This window comes from Labeo rohita, chromosome 17, assembly GCF_022985175.1.
Source record: "Labeo rohita strain BAU-BD-2019 chromosome 17, IGBB_LRoh.1.0, whole genome shotgun sequence".
Taxonomy (NCBI): domain Eukaryota; kingdom Metazoa; phylum Chordata; class Actinopteri; order Cypriniformes; family Cyprinidae; genus Labeo; species Labeo rohita.
This window is the reverse complement of record NC_066885.1, coordinates 32364083-32383998: the sequence shown is the minus strand read 5'-3', so window position 1 is coordinate 32383998 and position 19916 is coordinate 32364083. Positions and strand designations below refer to the sequence as shown.

Here is a 19916-nt window from a genome sequence, read left to right as displayed (position 1 = left end):
TGTTTCCTCTCGGAATAGATTTTATTGATGCCCTTGAACCGGTAATGACCCATTCATTTCAAGCACTGTGGATGTGTTCATATGTGTTTGAAATCAGGGAATATTCCTTTCTGTCAGTGCTGATGTGCTTTATGTCTGAATAGATTTCATTAGTGAAACACATAGGCTATTCACACTGAAGGCTGTTCAGCCTTCTGCAGTGACAAAGACAGTAGTGGCAGGAACAATGTGGCACGGCGCTTTGAGCTGACACAATCCATGTGATAAAAATAAGTGAGCCATTTAAGATTTCTGAATAATTATTGAAATAAATGCTCCGAACATGTGGCTCATCCAGTCATGTGTGCTTTTGGACATGGTAGGAGCATCATTTGCTGAGGTGTCATTATTTCTGTTGCTCGTGCTTTAGATTAGAATTTGAACATGCATACAAGTATTTGTTATATTGTAGAGCTTGTTGGTTTCCAACTGGTCTCATATCCTATAGACGTACATATCCTTGGAGGCCTCAACATACTTCCGAAGGGGCCTTGAGAGATGACTTAATATGAATTAAAGTAAGATAAAATTACACTTTATAATACACATATACTAATGAAGCACTTACAAATCATTAACAAACTATTAGCTTATAGTTTATTCATAATGTATATGTTGTAGTCTCTACGTTGTTAATAGGCTATATGTAAATAGTGAGTTCTTCATTAATTCTCACTGTAATTAACACAATTATTGCTGTATAGAGTCTATTACTATATTAAATACAAATTATAAGCTATAAATAAACTTAAGTATGCTTAAATTTACTACTTAAGTATACTACTTGCTACAGTGTTGGGAGTAATACATTACAAAAGTAATAATATTACAGTAGTATATTTCTTTTTGCTGTAACGCAGTAATATAATGCCTTACTAATAAAATTTGGGTAATATTATTACTCGTTACGATCTCGGTAACACAAGTTACAACAACATATTTCAACTCAAAATTAAGTGGTGAATTTACCAATACTGCAAAACAGCACCAGAGAAAAATCCGTGTAAAATAGTTTGTCTATTTCCTGTTGCTGGAATTTGATGTTTAAGATGACTGCAGAGACGGATTCTACATGTGTGAGATGGACACGCTCCCGTTTTATTCATTTCATCAGAAAAAAGAATAAGTATGCATAATCAGGTGTACTCTATGTGCGGCACTAAACTCTCAACAAGGAGAAATATCACGAATACCTCCTGGAAACACCTGGACTGGTGCCACTAACACTAAGCTAACGGAGAGAGAGACACCTGCGGGGTCGGAGAAGAGCGGAGACAAGCAACAAAAATTAAGTTCAACTAAAAATAACAAAATATGTTTTTATCAAATCATAGGCTATATATAAAAAGAATGAATGCGTGAAATATATTTAACTTAAATAGCCTAATTAACAGATTAACAAAACGAAAAGAAAAGACTGAGTGACATATGCTGATGACAGAAATAAAAGTAAACACACTGCAGTTCGAATGATCTGTATCACCAAAAATTTGTATTTTTTTTGTTATTGTTTCCGCTGTTCGATCGCGCCGGCGCCTCACACACATACAGCAAACATTGCAGCCTGTTCATTATCAGAATAAAATACAGTCAACCAAACATATACACTGATTAATTAAAATAGCGCACTGCCTAGTACAATCCGTGCCGTTGAGCCTGAGGTCGGGCCAAACACATATTTGCTCACGTGAGGATGTCTTTACACGCGTTAAGTACAAAGCTTGGTTTACTAATACTTTGCGAATCTAGACACATATAATTGGATTCATGCTGAATGAGAGAGGAAGGCTGCGTGAGAACAATGTGCTTTCAGTTTTGCTTTAAATTAGCCTAATTCATCCATTCAAAATAGTCTATAGGCTAGGTATTGTGTTTGTTTGTACATTATAACATTTCGCTTTATTTACCGGCGTTATGTATAAATGTAATAATTTTGTGCTTATCTGGTTTAACTTAAACTACAAGTAATGTTAATGTAGACCTACATACCGGTAGCCTATCTAAATATGATTTTATAATTTTATGCAATGTAGACCTACCACATTACCCTCCACTGGATGTATAATGCATATAAACTACATTTTGACATTTTATAATGCCTAGTCATACTTCTGTGGATATTTTGGTGAAAGTAACTCGTAGTAGTAGTGTAACACATTAAAATTTAGAGACAGTAATATTGTAATGTAACTACTTTTAAAAAGACAGTAACTAGTAATATATAATGCATTACATTTTGGAAGTAACTTGCCCAACACTGCTTGCTACTTAAGTACTTAAGTATACTTATTAAATGTTATGGATAAAACAAACTTAAAAAAAAAAAGCTAGACAACAAAAAATCAAGATTTAAGCTGATTTTATGTCCTTTTTTCCTCAACAACTGGCATTTTAAGTGAATTTAAGTGTGACTTCTAGACCTGTAAAACTGAAACCCAGTGTCTTATATAATATATATTATATAAGTTTAATATAAAATAAGTAAATATCATTTCATCTAGTTATGGCAAGCTGTGTAGGAAATGCTATTTGTGAATTAAAAAAAAAAAGAAAGAAAAGAAAAGTGAAAATAAGTAGTTTTGGGGACCATCGAATATTGTCTGACAGTTTGGCACTTCGGGGTTAAAAAAGGTGGAGAACCTCTAAACAGAAGAGCAACCATATAGAATTCCCTGGCACTGTGGCGACAAGACAGGATTATGAACTGCACACTTTACCTTTCAGATGTTTTTGAGAATATTCAGATTTTCAGTATTGAGTATATTCAATGTTTGTGGTGTTGTAGCCAAGATTGTGCCAGAGGAGATCACCCCACTGGTGCCTGCGGTTCCCGGAGAGAAAGTGGCAGATGACCACACCTGCTCTGTTCTCCAGATTGTGCTCAAGGTCATGGTTCTGCAGGTGAGACAGAGCTGCTCATATCAGTGCTTGGCTGATAATGCTTAGTTTCTATTCAAAGTCTGCATGTTGATCATAACTGAATTGCAGTGATGTTATGTGAATCTGTTTTTTTTATAACCTGCACAGGCATCCAGCTTGGACTGGAAAAACAAAGAAAGCCAGGACACAGGCTTCAGATTTCTCTTCTCCCTGTTCAAGAAGTACTACTTGCCTCACCTCTTCCCCTCTTTCACAAAACAAACCAACCTCTACAAGCCACAATTAGGTGGGTTTGAGGCAAGAAATATTTTACTCTAAACCTCTAAAGCTCATATTTTGATTGGTTGTTCATAAAGAATCGGCCAAATGATTAAAGTATTAATGAATAATGATTCAATGTTCACATATAATGACAGTTTTCACACACATTCTCTCTGTTGACACTTAAATAAAGTTCAGTATGTTGCTTTAGTTGCAATTTAAATAAATATTTCTTTAAAAGCATATACCAGACTTTAAAAAATATGTTTTGGTCAAAAAAAAAAACAGGAACTGTAGCAGGATGCAAAAAAAAACAAAAAAACAAAAAGGTAAGAGGATATGAGGGATGATTTTTTTTTTTTTTTTTCAGTGGAACTCAAAATTATTTTCAATTGTGATATAGCATCTCTATTATTTTTATTATTATTATTATTATTATTATTTTCTCCAAGGCAGAAATATATTAAATAATTTATAATGAGTATATTAATTATTTAACTTTGGATTACAGTAATACAATTACAAACATTACAATATTTGCTTTAATGTTTTGATTTTTTTTTTTTTTTTTTTGATTAAAAGTGAATCCTCTGGAGCTCTTATTTTGTTGGAAAACTGCAGGGAGACATTTAACTTTCCGTTACAACAGAACAAGAGATTTCTCATTACAGATCTTGTAAAATTATGTAATCTTAAAATTATGGGAATGTGGAAATAAAGCATAACGGTCACACGGTGGACTTCAAAATGCTTGTTAAACTGACAGGACACATAAATCTGTAGTTCACTGCCCCTCTGAGATGCTGAAACACTGGATGATGAGGTGTTTACATGCAAATTAACACAGTGATCCACTTCACTGGTAATTAATGGGACATTCTGTTATTATTTCTTATATTTAATTTGTATTTCCTTTCCCCTGTCTCTCAGATCTTCCCATTCACAGACCAAAGCCCCTGTACGTCCCTGTGACGCGTAACAGTGAGAGCACGTACTGCACTAGGGATCAGTATCTGGCTCCCCGCGTTGCCTTCATCACGTGGCTCGTTAACTTCTTCCTGGAGAAGAAGTACGTGAACTCGGCCACGAGCAGCTCTAAGAATGGAGGAGAGGTCCTTCCTAAGATCATCCAGGTGGGAGGAAGCTTGATAACAGAGAACCACTGTCTCACTGTCAGCTAGACACATGGGCATTTTTCTTAATTAAAACTCATTTGCCAACTCATAATAGGGCCCTATGAAATCCGTTTAATTTTTTTCCCAAAACCTGTTTTATTTTTTTCCAAATTTTTTGGAAAAAAATATTTTATGGCAAACAAAGTTACTATTAAAATGAAAACATGAAAGAATATTGTGTGATTATTCCTTAATAAAGTAAAGCTTTAACAATTTTAGTAATAGTACAAATAGCAGTATTACGTATATTCTACTAAACAATAGTAATTTGTCTTCACCGAACCGAAAGTTATTTTGCCAGGTTGCCGTAAATACCTTTACATCTCTGTGTGTATATGATATGACGATAGTTTCTCTCAAAAGAAACAGTGAACTATTCATCCAACTTCAGAGCAGTTCTGGAAGTGTTATTCATGTATTTATGTCGGCATACACTGAAATCACAGTGAGCGTCACGCGCACTTCAGTCTGTGTGTAGTAAATGAAACCCTGCTTCTGCACCGTAGACTAAAAAAATGGACTGCGCCATCCACACACACAGAGACACACAGAACATAAACAATCTATATTTAAATAGTGTTTTTCTGTAATATTTATAGATACTGGTCCATATCGTGATTTGATTTAAGTGTAATGACCTACTTTTGATTAATTCATCCAAACTTTGACAAATTCAGTGACATTCCGCATTATACAGTAAATTCCATTTTTATGGCTGGATTCCACAATTCCATCCGCGTTTTCTGCATAGTGGAAAACAAAGGCCCCAAAACCCGTGCTGTTTCAAAAAACAAAAGCTAAATTTTCAAGTGCTACTTTTTCATGCCATTGGCTGTCAACTCAATATAAATTACAATAATGTTTTGTAATTTTGAGTGATTATGCATATGTTGTAATAAAGTAACATCTAGAATGCGTATATTAAACCTTTATTATTATTTTTCTTTTGTTTTGTTTTTTAAGGAGAAATCCACTTACAGAACAAAAATTATGTTCATGTCTTTCTTTTTTCAGTCGTAAAGAAATTATGTTTTTTGAAGGAAACATTTCAGGATTTCCCTCCATATAATGGACTGATATGGTGCCCCGAGTTAAAACTTTCAAAATTAGGGTTTAAATGCAGCTTCAAACGATCCCAAATGCGGCTGTAAATGATCCCAGCCGAGGAAGAAGGGTCTTATCTAGCGAAACGATCGGTTATTTCATTTAAAAAAAAAAAAAAAAAAAAAACTATTTAAATACTTTTTAATCTCAAACGCTCGTCTTGTCTTGCTCTGCCTGAACTCTGTGTATTCTGGTTCAAGACAGTTAGGGTATGTCGAAAAATCTTTTTTTTTTTTCCCCTCAACTTCAAAAATCATTTCAAAATCATCCTACATCACTGCAGAAGTACCGACCCAGTCTTTGCAAAGTGAACATGCAAAGAAGCTCAAACACCCTCAACAAAAAAGGTAAAACAGCAATATAGGATGATTTTGAAGTTGAGGGAGAACATGAGATGGGAGTTTTTCAACATACACTAACTGTCATGAACTGGCAAAAAGAGGTCAGGAAGAGAAAGACAAGACGAGCAATTGCCATTAAAAAGTATATAAATTGTATTATTTTTATGGAAATAACCGATCGTTTCACTAGATAAGACCCTTCTTTCCCGGCTGGGATCGTTTACAACCGCATTTGGGATCGTTTGAAGCCGCATTTAAACTGTATTTTGGAAGTTCCGAATCGGGGCACCATATCAGTCCATTATATGGAGAAAAACATCAGTCTTGGATGTCAAGGGGTGAGTATATTATCTGTGAGTTTTTGTTCTGGAAGTGGACTTCCCCCTTTAAAAGCTCAGATGCAGAAACATTGTAATGCTTGTGTTCAGTGCATTATCAACTTCAAATGCACTCTCTTCAAAAATAAATAACTACATAGAAATAATGTTGCTGTTTTTGGCATACAGTTATACAGTGTGCAGGAAACATTGAACTTATAATACTGTAGATCTCACAATAATAGAAGTACATATTGTCCTCTATGTTGGCAAGGTGCATAGGAATACACAACAGCTGGCAAAATGTTTTTTTTGTTTATTTGATTTTTTGAAGGAAAAATAGCAGGTTCTCTATGATGTCATTGTGCATTACAACAGTAGCCTCAAAACCTCTGTGCAAAGTGGTTTGTTTATTTATTTATTTATTTATTTATTTTTCATTTTTCAAGTTTCTGTTTTTCCAAGGAGTGTTGACACTTTTCCACATTTTTTTTTCCTAATAGGTTGTCTTAGTAATTCTTAGTAAGTCTTATACTACAAACTGTACAAATGTAGCTAATGTGAGAAAGCTCTTTCTTATCCCTGTGTTTGTGTTCAGACTGTGACTGCGGGCGGTGTCAGTCAGGAGAAGAGCGCAGACACCGAGCCCAATGGTCCTGTGGAACAGGAGAAGAATCACTCAAACAGCAGCACGCTGTCAGATCGCAGGGGCAGCAACTCCAGTCTGTGTAGCATCGAGGAGGAGCATCGCACCGTCTATGACATGGTGCAGTCCATCCTGCTCTCCACACGAGACAACGTCAATTTCGTCAACGAGGTCTTCCATCAGGTCAGAGACTGAGTGCTCCGGTCTATAGCTTACATCATGTCACCTGACGTTTGCATGTTTTTAGACAAATTCTGCTTGGTTAGAGATACAGTGACCCCAATAAATACTTGCACACTTGTCTAGGGGTATTGTTGGGTCCAGAATGCAATATGTATCAAGGTGCATACATCATGATATGATATGCTGCAATATATCAAAAATAGTTATAATTTTAAGAGGTCTGAGGGTGGAAAAGAAGAAATCAGAATACAGCCTAATGTTATTATTATGTTATTATTAAACTTCAAAAGCCTATGAATATAAGTGCTGCATGTTCAAATGCAAACTGCGATGCTGTTGTGCATTCTACAGGCTTACAGTTTCAGAGCACTTCACAGTCAATGAATTTACCATGCATGTATGGCAATAGATTATTTATGATCAAGTTTTGATGAATTATCAAAGTGTTTACTTTGTTTATATTATAATTTGTTGTAGACTGCCATAAGAATACATATTTATGACCCTGGACCACAAAACCAGTTTGTTTTAAGTAGCACAGGTATATTTGTAGCAATAGCCAAAAATACATTGTATGTGTCAAAAATAATTAGGATTAACAAATATCATGTTCCATGAAGATATTTAGTAAATGCCCTACCGTAAATATATCAAACTCAGTTTCTGATTAGTAATATGCATTGCTAAGAACTTCATTTGGATGACTTTAAAGGTGATTTTCTCAGTATTTTGATTTTTTTTTCTAGGTTTTCAAATGTTGTCCTATCATAACAAATCATACATTCATTGAAAACATATTTATTCATGTATAAATTTATAAAGATGTATAAATCTCAGTTTCAAAAAATTGACCCTTAAGACTGGTTTTTTGGTCCAGGGTCATATTTCACTTCCCTCCTCTGTTTAAATGAGCAGCTGGAAGTAGTGAAGCGTGGATATTTTCAAAATAAGAGTCCTGCTGTATTTCAGGCTTGTTCTTAATTAAAAGTCCTGCATTATGCATATATTTTCTCCCCTAGCTATTATTGGTATTTTGGTGAGACAAACTGTATCTGGTATTTAAAATTGCCTGGGCTGCACAATCACAGAAAAGAAAAACAAACAAAACAAAACAAAAAACATTATTTAACACCTACAGTATTTTTCAGTATGTAGATTTTGCCAGTATTGACAGCAATATGTATACGCACACAGTTATGTACAGTTATGTCTTGGAGCCACTATATAATACATAGATCTGAATTAAGCAATTAATTAATTGATGATTTGTATCAGAAAATGTAATTTTAGTTCAGATGCTCTGTCTTTTGCTGCCACCCTGTGGCCAGAATCAATTCATCATGTAAAACTGCTACTTATTAAGGGTCCTTGGTATGAAACAGTTCAGAAGTCCCTGTTATAGAAGAAGACACTGGTAAAAATTGTGTGTGTGTATCATTTGTTCTTTGTGTCATCACTTAGGCTTTCCTGCTGCCGGCCTGTGAAGCTTCAGCCACTCGCAAGGTGATCAAAGTCTACAGGAAGTGGATTCTGCAGGAAAAGCCTCATTTCATGGCTGAGCCTGAGACAACAAGCCAGGAGGAAGATGGAGAGGAAGAGCACCTCATCTCCGAGACTGACAGTGCACATGTGCAGGTACGGTCACGCACAAACTGTTCATGCTGATTCATTAAATTATTCCCACTCACTTGCCCTGTATCAACCCTTCAGGTCTTGGCGACTCATGGGCATAAACGATCGTCCAGTTGGGGGCGCACTTACTCCTTCAGCAGCGCCATCAGCAGAGGCTGTCTGACTGCAGAACAGAACCTGGATGTGAAGGCTGGCATCCAGCCCGCCCTGCAGGTGCTCACACACCTATACCCTCTCATCTCACACTTAACATTAAACAGTAATATTGTCAAATATTATTAGAATTTAAAGGAAATTGTTCTATTTTAATATATTTTAAATGTAATTAACTATTTTGATGGCAAAGCTGAATTTTCAGCATCATTACTCCAGTCTTCAGTGTCACATGATCTTTCAGAAAATATTCTGATATGCTGATTTGCTGCTTAAGAAACATTTCTGATTATCGTCCTTGTTGAAAACAGTTGTGTTGCTTAAAAAAAAGTGATACACTGCCATTCAAAGGTGCAAGTACAAATTCAATTGCACTCAGCAATTAAAAAGGAAAACAAAAAAGTCCTTTATAAGACATTTATAATCGTACAAAAAAAAATCAAATTAATGCTGTTCTTTTAAACTTTCTATTTATCAAAGAATTTTGACTTTTTTTTAATCGAATAAATGCAGACCTAGTAGGTATTACAAAAAAAAACATTAACCCTTCTGTTGTTTTGGGATCATTTTGACTCACATTCGATTATTAAACTGTTTGATATTGTGGTTAAACTTTTTATTTCTTCTTCAAATTTTGTAATTTTTTTTTTTTTTTTCCAACATTTTGAGAGCCAGAATAAAGGGGAAAACAGAACATTTCCATTGTAATTTGTCAAAAACTAAAATATTTGAAATTTAAGACTGTCTTCAGAATCAGCTTAGAAATGTACTGTTTTTTCATCTATTTTTCTTCATCTACAGTCAAAAAAAATCTTTCAGCAGTTGATTTTGGTTAATAATTTTTTTTTTTGTTTGTTTAATCTTAATTATAAAAGTGTGAAAAATCCAGTTTAACCTCACAAGACTTTAAGAAAAAGGGCATAACAAAATTGGCAGAGGAAGTACAAATAGCAATAACTAGTACTTACACTAAGTGCAAACAATGTTAGATAATATTTTTACTTGTAGTTATTTGCACCTCAGTGTACAAGTAGTCATGACCAAAAATAAATTAATAAATTGTGTTTATGCAGCTAAATTTGAGCACACGTTGACTTGTTTAATGTGTTCTCAGGTGTTCCTGACAAACTCTGCCAACGTGTTCCTGTTGGAGCCGTGTCAGGATGTGCCCAAGTTGCTGGAGAACCAACTGGAGGTGTGCCGAGCCGTGCTCAGCGTCTACCGTCACATTATTATGGAGCAAAACATGAACCGCCAGACCTGGTCAGTCGCACACGACATATCAACACTGAATCTGTATAGAGCGCTGCTCTGGTTCAGCAGCTGTTCACACACAGTCATCATATTGTGTGAATCTTATTATTTTAGGGAGCAGTTGCTACAGGTATTGCTGAGGATCACAGAAGCTGTGATGAGGAAACCACAGGAGAACCAAAGAAAAGACACATTCGCCCACAGCCTGGCCAGCGTCCTCTTCAAAGTGAGTATGAGACTAACAGCCCATGGCTTCATACACAGCATCAGTCAGATATGCATCTTATATAAAGTCTGTATTTTTATATAGTAGTTAGGGATGTAATCATACACAGAAATGACGGTTTGCTTTGCAACGATTTGTATCGTGAAAAGCTCTATACAAATAAACTTGAATTGAATTGAATTGAATTGAATTGAATAGGTACTTACCTTGGTTTTGAAGTTATAGTTATGTTTTCTTTACAGCAGGGGAAAAAAAGAATTACAAAATTTATTAAACGGCGACTGTCTTTAAATAAATTCAAATATAGCTACAATTTTCTCAAGAATAAAAAAAAGCTTAGCTAATGCTGTAATCTATATTGGGAGCCCTATTACTGCACATTACTTTAACATTAAAGGTTACAGTTTAGCAAACTATTTCATTCAATTGCTATTTATTTTTAGAAACTGTATGGAAACATGAAATTGCACATAAAGCAGTGTTTACATCAACATGTTAATCTAATTATAAAGGCATGTTTTTTACTCCAGTTTGTTCTTGAAATATAATTCTTTACACAGTGGCTGTTTAAACATACATTAAATAATTAAAACATCACTAACAGGTTAAATAAAATGTAATGAATATATAATATTGTGCATATATTTAGAAAAATGCTCTTCTCTAGAACTAATTTCTCTAGCAAACAAAAGCTCTGGACACTAAATAACTTGCCTGAGGTTAAATGTAATGCAGCGTGACATTTAGTTTACAAGCTGTTTTATTGATGACTTTCCATGGTTGAAATGATTACATTTATTCAGCAATGCTGCATTTATTTCATCAGAAGTGACAGTAATGACTTTTACATTGTTACTAAAAAAGCAAAAAAAAAAATCTGCATGACATATTCATGGATTTTGCAGGAACAGAATAACTGATTTTATAAGATTGATTTGAATGTTAATGATAGAATGTGAAGCTAACATTCTTTCATTTAAAAAAAAAAAAGAAAAAACAATAGGTCTTTCTATAAGGTGTTTATTTTTAAATAACTCTAATGCCAGAACAATGTTTCGTCCTGTGTAATACTTTATAATACTTGTTGTAATATGTTGTACAATACTTGATTGTTATTGCTGCGTATGATGATATGGTTTGATGTGGTGGTCAGTTTGAATTGTGTGCTGCTGTCATTCGCAGACGATCTTTGTGGCGTGGGTGCGGGCCAACCTGACCGTGTTTATCTCCCGTGAACTGTGGGATGAGCTGCTGGCTGTGCTGTCCTCTCTCAGCCACTGGGAGGAGCTGGTGTTCGAGTGGGCCAGCATCATGGACTCTCTCACTGCTGTACTGGCCCGTCACGTCTACGGCCTGGACCTCCACAACCTACCGCTGGACAAACTCTCAGAACAGAAGGAAAAGAAGCAGCGTGGCAGGGGTACGGGGGTGCTTGTGTGTGTAAATTACATGAATGGGATATGAGTTGGACAATATAGCTTAATATGTTTTAGACTTTTCATTTGGGGTGGACTTTTTAAATAATGCATTCGAGGACTTCAACACTTGAATAACTGATTACTATTGAACTAAAAATAAGGATAATGTTTGCAAATGTATATAATGGCTTACTTGCAAATATTAAATGAAAGATGCATTAATTAGGTTAATGCATTTGTAAAAGTCTATGTAAGTATATAAAGTTTATTATATTTCGATGTTCTTCTTAAAAATAAGCAGTAAAAATCTGCATCTTGACAGAAAATGTACTTCAGTTGAACATGAAATTGATCTGCAGCTAACTCTCAAGAAAATGTATCATGGTTTCCACAAAAATATGAAATGGCACAATTGTTTGCAACATTATTATTAATAAGAAATGTCTCTGCAGCAAATCATGTGACACTGAAGACTGGAGTAATAATGCTGAAAATTCAGCTCTGTATCATATTACATTTTATAATTATTTTCCAAAATATCAGTACAATGCTGATTAAATAAATGCAGCCTTGTCATAAGAGACTTAAAAACAGTACCAGTTCTTACAGGCCACAAACTTTTGAACAATAGTATAGGTGCTTATGTTGGCTTTGCATATAATGTAACACCCTTGGATTTCTGTGGACATTAAAAACCTGTTTGCAGAAGTCATTCAGACATCGGAGGTTTGAATCAGAGACAAAGTTGCAATAATAGTAATTATGGTGTTTGTGTTTCAGGCATAACGCAGGACTCCCAGAAGTCTACAGATGGAGCGCGGTCATTCTCCTTGAGCTGGAGGGGCTCTGGAGACCAGATGGGGGCTCAGGAACCCATGAGGTTCCGCAGTGCCACCACCACTGGAGCTCCTGCTGTGGAGAAAGCTCGCAACAACGTCAGGCAGAAAGCATCAGGTAAGAGCTTATTTGCAGGACTCATGAACACTCCAGATGTACACAGTCTATCTCAGATGTCTGTAAAGACTCGGTCATGGAGGGCTGGTTTTGGCAGAGTTTAGCTCCAACCCCAATTTGACACACCTGAACCAGCTAATCAAGCTCTTACTAGGCATACTAGAACAGAGATTGTCTTTTACTTACTTTTGGAGAAAGTGTAATGGCTAAATTGAATCACATGTCCCCTAATAACCAATTACATTACAGCCTTGACATCACTGAATTTCAGTCAGAGTTGTGCGCCATTCAGTCGGCGTTTACCAATACCATAGGAAAGAAGTGCCGTAAGCTGAATCCCACTTGTTGCAAAAAATCTGTGACTTTTCTTATAAAACAGCATTTTTTTGTGGTCGATGTGGTAAATAGTTCAATCCAAAAGTATTGTTTAGTGTAAAACATGTTGAAGATTAGCAGACAGGCTCTCGATTCATTACATGATAATCCTTTTTCTCTAAAAAGCTGTTTATTAAAGGGGTCATCAGATCAAATGAAAGTCTATGATATACTGTGGTTAAAAATTCCTTGTCAAAATGAGCTCTGCAAAAATCATCTCATTCTGCGTTTTGATTAATCTTTTGAAAATTTTCTTTTCTCTATTTATTATTATTATTATTATTATTTTGCACAACAGAGGTTTAGTCTTAAAGGGGTTATCAGATGAGAAGTTAATTTTTACATGTTGTTTGAACATATGTGTGTTGGCAGTGTGTGAACACAAACATCCTATAATGATAAAAATCCACCCAGTGGTTTTTATTTAATCTGTAAAAATAATTTCCCCTTTGTCAAATCAAGCCATTCTCAGCATCTTGTAACAGTCCGATCGCTATTGTTTCGATTCCGGAACAGGGACGTAGACAAGAATGGCTCCTAAGCGATTGAGGTGTTGTATTGCTGGATGTAATAATGAACATAGTGGTCATTTACATTATCTGAGCCGCTGAAGACTCAGTGGATGACTTTTGTTTGTGAAGGGAATGCGCCTCCCGATCTACATAAATGCATCTATGTTCGCGTGAATCATTCGTGATTGCTTCACTTACAGCAGAAGTGAGTCTAAGGGTTTTTTTTTTTTTTTTATTAGTCTTTGCAATCTCCGTTCCTAATTATGTGCAAGTTAGCAAGTTTCGTGGCTAAATACGGCTAAAGTAAACAGACTCGTCACTCCACAGAGAGAAGAGAGGGGTGGGGCTGAGCTGAGCTGATTTTGGTAGGGTAAAAAGGGTGTTTTTTACACTGCCATTGAGAAATTGTAACCAAAGCATGTTACAGACTTTACATTAAGACCCTAAAGAATCATATCAACTTGTGGAAAATGGGCATCCGATGACCCCTTTAAAATGAAATCATGGAGGAAAATTTGTGATATTCCATAAAAAAGAAGTTTTAATTTTTATTTCAATATCTGATTTAGTGTGCATGCCTACTTTTGATTTATTTATCCAAAATTTGCCAAATTCTGTTACATTTCGCATTATGCTGTAAATTCCATTTTTCCAATTCCATCCACATGACACAATTTGTCGATTTTTGCTGCCACCGCATATAGAACAAGTGGAATTGAAGCAATTTGGTCCGAAACTAGTTGACACACAAACACACACCAACTAGTCACTTCAGCTTCTGATTAGAGCTCTCTCTCTCTCTCTCTCTCTCAGACATGAATTTTGCGTCTCTTTGTCTCCTTACGCGCACATGCGCAGAAATATTTTCCATTTAATCAATCCCGGTTTGGAGATGATTGTATCTCTTTATGGTGGAGAGCTTGTTGAGTTTGGAGCAGATGCGTTTGAGACTGAAGGATGCCTCTCGCACACGCCGCCCCCAGAAACATCCTCGATTGTGTGTGCGCACATGAAACGCCGTGGCTTTAAATTCCCCCCTTTTCTTTCGCCTAATTGGATTTCTCCTACATTGATCTTCAAACAGCCCAGCGTCCTCCCCTCCTCGTTAGGAGAGCCGCCTCATCAAACTGCCTGCCTGTTTTTGATAGTTTCATTAAGAGCGTAATTAATGCTCATTAATATGCATAAATAGGTAACTCGGCGAAAGCGATGTAATCTAGAAAGAAAAGGCGGTAATTAAAGCGCACCGTAGAGGGAATAATAGAGCCCTCCGCTTTCACGGCTCTTCTCCAGACGTGACATGGAGTGGCCAAAAAAACACAATGCTAATATTTTGTCTTATCAGGGCTGGCAGAGCAAACTTGAAATAATGTGCTTCATATTTCCTTCTCGGGGATTGAGTATCAAAGGACGCCATGAGCCGAACGAGAGCGCGGTTAGAAATCCTCAAAGTGTGTCCTCTGTTTGAGTTCAGCTTATTTCTCTTAAAAATACCAATCGGTTGTTGGTGAAATGCTCTTTACAGAACAAACACTTGCAGAATTCATTCAGGTTGCACTTTGATGTGATGCCTTCACACTTTTTGTGTACAGAACAGAATCTGCATTTTAGTCTTTGCGTTTTTATTAGCATTCACTGTTACTATGCTCATGCTCATACTTATTTCAACAACCCCTTCACCCTGAATACTACATAGACATGACTGATATTTCACTGGAGCTTGAAGAGAGGAAAGGTGTAAAGCTTTAAGCGATCAGACCTACAGGTCACTTGTGAAGAAGATTCATTCTAATTTTTTTTGTTGTTGTTGTTAAACTGTTTAAAATGTTTAAAAATGTTAGATGTATATTTAAAATGTATATTTAAAATGCTATAACCGTAATCTCTAGCTTCTGCTCCTGTCGTACACACGTTCACAAGAAAGTGACATTCTGACATTTTTCTTTACAAATCCTCATTTGTGACCAGTGTTTTGTTTTGCTCTCTCCACTGCGTTTTCATGTTCATAACTACATTTGCCTACGTCCTGCGTCATCCTCTGGAATGCCACTCTCTTCAGTACAAGCTTCAGTCATGTTGAAATATATGAATCTTTTTGGCCGTACTTACTTATAATTCATACATCATTTCCATTGATTAGCCCTAGAATGCCTACTGTGTTCTTTTTTTCAGATGTATTGGTGGTCATTTTTTTTTTTATGTGGATATAATCATTTTACAACTTTACAGCAACCGCCAAGAGGGAAAATGTGTTGGAGGTAGTGGAAAGGCAGCTTTGCAAACGTGTGACATTATGGTTCATAATGAAGTTGTCCTATCGATTCTCGTGTGTATTCATTTTGGACCGTTTTTTTGTTTTGTTTGTGAATCTGAGAAACGCAACTGTAAGCATAATTGTATATTCCATCGTTTTGCTAAAATCCCACTTGATTTCAAAGCATAAATAGACAAAAAAAAGAAAATACTCAATGACAGTCTTTTTGTTATTGGAAGGTTGGGAACAATGTGCTTTTCATTTAAAGCTGAAGTGTGTCATTTTTATGGGTTAAGGGTCCATTTTTATTGAGGTTTATACCTCCTCTGAAAGCTCATAAGCTTTCCTTTGATGTATGGTTTGTTAGGATAGGACAATATTTGGCCGAGATACAACTATTTGTAAATCTGGGTGCAAAAAAATCAAAATATTGAGAAAATCTCCTTTAAAGTTGTCCAACTGAAGTTCTTAGCAATGCATATTACTAATAAAAAATTAAGCTTTTATATATTTATGGTAGGAAGTTTACAAAATATTTTCATGGAACATGATTTTAACTTAATATCCTAATGATTTTTGGCATAAAAAAAATAATTTTGACCTATACAGTGTATTTTTGGCTATTGCTACAAATATACCTGTGCTACTTAAGACTGGTTTTGTGGTCCAGGGTCATATTTGTAAGTAAGCTATTAATAGCTGCTTTCAAACTATCAGTCTGAGCAGCCCCAGTAACATAAGTAGCATAAAGCGCTGTAGTCATGACATACTTTTGTAAGCAGACCCACAAGCCAGCATGACCCTGGTTCCCTTGACAAAAAAAAATCCATTTGCTTTTGGATTCTTGCAGAAAATAAGCTCTGTGACCAAAAGTTTATGATTCTTACACATTTTGTTCATCAGGATAATCTTTACAAATGAAGATCTAAATAAAGCCTGAATATTGTCTCAGTCAGAGGTTTGGGTTGCACAGTGGTCTGTTTGGAGGCACAGAAATGGCACGCTTCACCTTTAATAAATTGTCTTGCTATTACCACAGCTGTAGAATGCAACTGATCCTTTTCCCCGTCTCTCTCTCTCTCTCTCTCTGTCTGTCTCTTTCTCTCCCCTGCGCTCTCTTTCCCTGCTTCTGTGGGCAGCTAAGCGAAGTCAGTCTATCAGCAACTGTGTGCATCTTTGTGAGGCTTTGCCGGCCACTAAGAGTGTGCCCATGCTGCTCCACACTGTCAGCTCTTTCTTACCTGGTATCTCTCACAACTCTCACTGCTCTCACAGACTCTCAGGTAACTTCCTGTTTCCTGTCTCCATCATGGAACTTTCTTTTCCTGTTTTCTGTCTTGCTGTCATCTGCTTTCATTTGAGAGTTAGCATAGCCAGGAAAAAAGGCAGATAATCCATTGTGTAAATGGTTTTATAAGGATACTTCTATTTCCTTTCATTTCAGACTGCCAGAGGAAGTACAGAGAGCACTAATGGAAACACTCACTTGATTCTCGCTCCAAGAGCGTCTCTACAATCGTGTGGAGCATCTAGTTCTAACTTGAGTGTGTTTGTAGCAGCATGCAAACTTTAGAGATTAAAACCCTAACAAACCATATGGAAAGCTGCAAATAATATAATGGAGCTAAGAGCACTGTACAACCTCTTTTACTCCATTCTCTATAATCATGCGAATGCAAAAGGTGTTTTCCATTTGTGTCCTCAGAACTGCTTGTGGCAAACGTGCAATTAATTATTGAACTACAGTTTATAGTCAGATTTTCAGCATGCATGCTTAGTATGAAAATGCTAAATAAAAAGAAAGAATTCTTGTGATCTCTAATCAGCATGGTGATTGTGTCAGGTGAAGTATTGCTGACGGTGTGTGTTTGTCCGCTAGATGTGGAGGAGTGTCAACTGTCCGAATGTGAGATGGGGGATGGAGACAGTCCTCTGCCCCGCAGCAGTAGCACCTCTGACATCACACAGCAGATCAACGACACCTTCCCAGGTACCCACACATAATCACACACATTACACATAGTAATAGACTTTAGGGGTTTAGAAATTGGTGTTTTTGCTGAACACTACTTTTGACATACAGTATATGTTTGAAATGATGTCTCCAGTCACTTTATCAGTAGTTTTAGAAAAACTGCCCAATTGAAGAAGAAAAACAAAAAAACAACTGAGAAACTTTTTTTCTGCCCCAAATGAATCAATTTTCTAGAAAAAAAAAAATGAATGTTGCATTTATTTGAGAAATATTTATTCAACATAGAAATATTCATCAGTCTGCTTTTCTGAAAATACGGACTTGTGTTCGACACAGATGGCATGCATACTGTACATCTTAAATTTTACATTAATAAAGTTTTTGACAGGTACACTACCAGTCAGATGTTTTGGAACAGTAAGATTTTTAATGCTTTTTAAAGAATTATCTTCCGCTCACCAAGCCTGCATTTATTTGATCCCAAATACAGCAAAAGCAGTAGTATTGTGAAATATTTAATATATATTTAAAATAACTGTTTTCTGTTTGAATATATTTTAAAATGTCAAATATCTGTATAAATATCAGCCTTTTGCAAGTCATATTGCGATGCTTTGCCAAAGCAGTGGCGCAAAGCATAAGGTATTATTATTTTTTGTATTATTATGAGAAGTGTAAAAATATGTTAAAGTATAAAAAAATGTGAAACAGGGATGGACAAATTAGACTGTGGCGGTCTGCATCTGTGTTGGTATTGGTGGTACTGATGTTTATTCAAAAGATGCCATTAAATGAACAACATAAATAATATATGCATTGGATTGTTCACAGTTGTTGTCATATTAGCCAATACAGCATAAACTAATAATAAAAGAATAAAGCATAAAGAATAAGTCTGCTGTAAACTGCTTAAATGAATTAGTTTGAGAGTCATTGGTAGCATGATTTCTGATATGTGGGATACTTGTATGAAATGCAGGTCAGAAGAGAGATGAGTCTGTGGATACGGGCAGAGCATCTGTGTCAGAGAACAGCTCTACAGGGAAAAAAGAGAGCGAAGCTCCCATGGTCAGTACCATCGCATATTTCCTTTGATTTATTAAATTATTCTTCACATACAAGTTTTATTAAATTCTGTGGATATTCTCAGATTCTGATCCGGCGGAGCAGCAGTCCAGCAGATCTGGATTATCCAGCAGACGGAGCTCCAACATTCCTGAAGATTAAACACCGGGAGAAAAGTGAGCTTTGTCCCATTATCACATATACACACACACACACACACACACACACATACACATATATATATAACTTAACGTTAACTTAATTCATTCTGAAAAAATAACATGATTAAAATATTTTGATGCTGTTAACATGCTGGCCCCACCCCCGGATCTGAATGTCAGCGTATATTTCATATAGTTGATTGTTGGCAAATATAATGCAGAGCAATAGCTCTGCATAACTATGTGTTTTGTCTCATATTTATATATCACACGGGCACCAAGAGCAATATGACACGAGTGCTGATTTTGTCCCGCTCTATCACAGGCTTAAAGGACAACTCCACTTCCAGAACAACAATTTACAAATAATTTATTTACCCCCTTGTCATCCAAGATGTTCATGTCTTTCTGTCTTCAGTTGTGAAGGAATTATGTTTTTTGAGGAAAACATTTCAGGACTTTTCTCCATGTAATGGACTTCATTGGTGCCCCCGATTTTGAACTTCCAAAATGTAGTTTAAATGCAGCTTCAAAGGGCTCTAAACGATCCCAGCTGAGGAAGAAGGGTCTTATCTAACTAAACAATCGGTTATTTTTCAGAAAATAAAAATATGTATACTTTTTAAGCACAAAAGCTCGTGTAGCACAGGCTCTCTCTGGGATGCTACAGAATCGTGTGGAAAGGTCACGCAGAATGTAGGTGGAACTACAGACCCAGTGTTTACAAAGCGAACGTGCAAAGACTAAGAAAGTGCAAGTAAGTCAAACGCTGTTTACAAACAAAAAGGTACAACGATGTCGGACGATTCTGAAGTTGTAGGAGAAAATAAGATGGAGTTTTTCGCCATACTCTACCTTTCTGAGCTGGAGTACACTGACAATGAACTTAGACATAGTTCGTGGCATCGTGGACACGCATCCCAGAGCCTGTGCTACACGAGCTTTTGTGCCTAAAAAGTATAAAAATGTTTATTTTTCAAAAAAAAAAGAT

General features: G+C 36.1%; 1 protein-coding gene across 4 annotated transcripts in view; it reads left to right on the top strand.

Annotated features, from left to right (window-relative positions):
- ralgapa2 (Ral GTPase activating protein catalytic subunit alpha 2) overlaps nt 1–19916 on the top strand; it is a 182486-nt gene that overhangs the window by 68439 nt on the left and 94131 nt on the right. For 3 of the 4 annotated variants that reach the window (XM_051132675.1, XM_051132674.1, XM_051132678.1), the window contains exons 7-20: nt 2825–2940; nt 3067–3205; nt 4111–4313; nt 6716–6946; nt 8408–8581; nt 8657–8791; nt 9846–9994; nt 10100–10211; nt 11394–11631; nt 12410–12583; nt 16864–17007; nt 17604–17714; nt 18679–18767; nt 18850–18940. In XM_051132675.1, coding sequence (XP_050988632.1) covers nt 2825–2940; nt 3067–3205; nt 4111–4313; nt 6716–6946; nt 8408–8581; nt 8657–8791; nt 9846–9994; nt 10100–10211; nt 11394–11631; nt 12410–12583; nt 16864–17007; nt 17604–17714; nt 18679–18767; nt 18850–18940 — 2106 coding nt within the window. The remainder of the gene's footprint in view (nt 1–2824; nt 2941–3066; nt 3206–4110; nt 4314–6715; nt 6947–8407; nt 8582–8656; nt 8792–9845; nt 9995–10099; nt 10212–11393; nt 11632–12409; nt 12584–16863; nt 17008–17603; nt 17715–18678; nt 18768–18849; nt 18941–19916) is intronic. The other variant, XM_051132677.1, reaches the window with a different exon arrangement.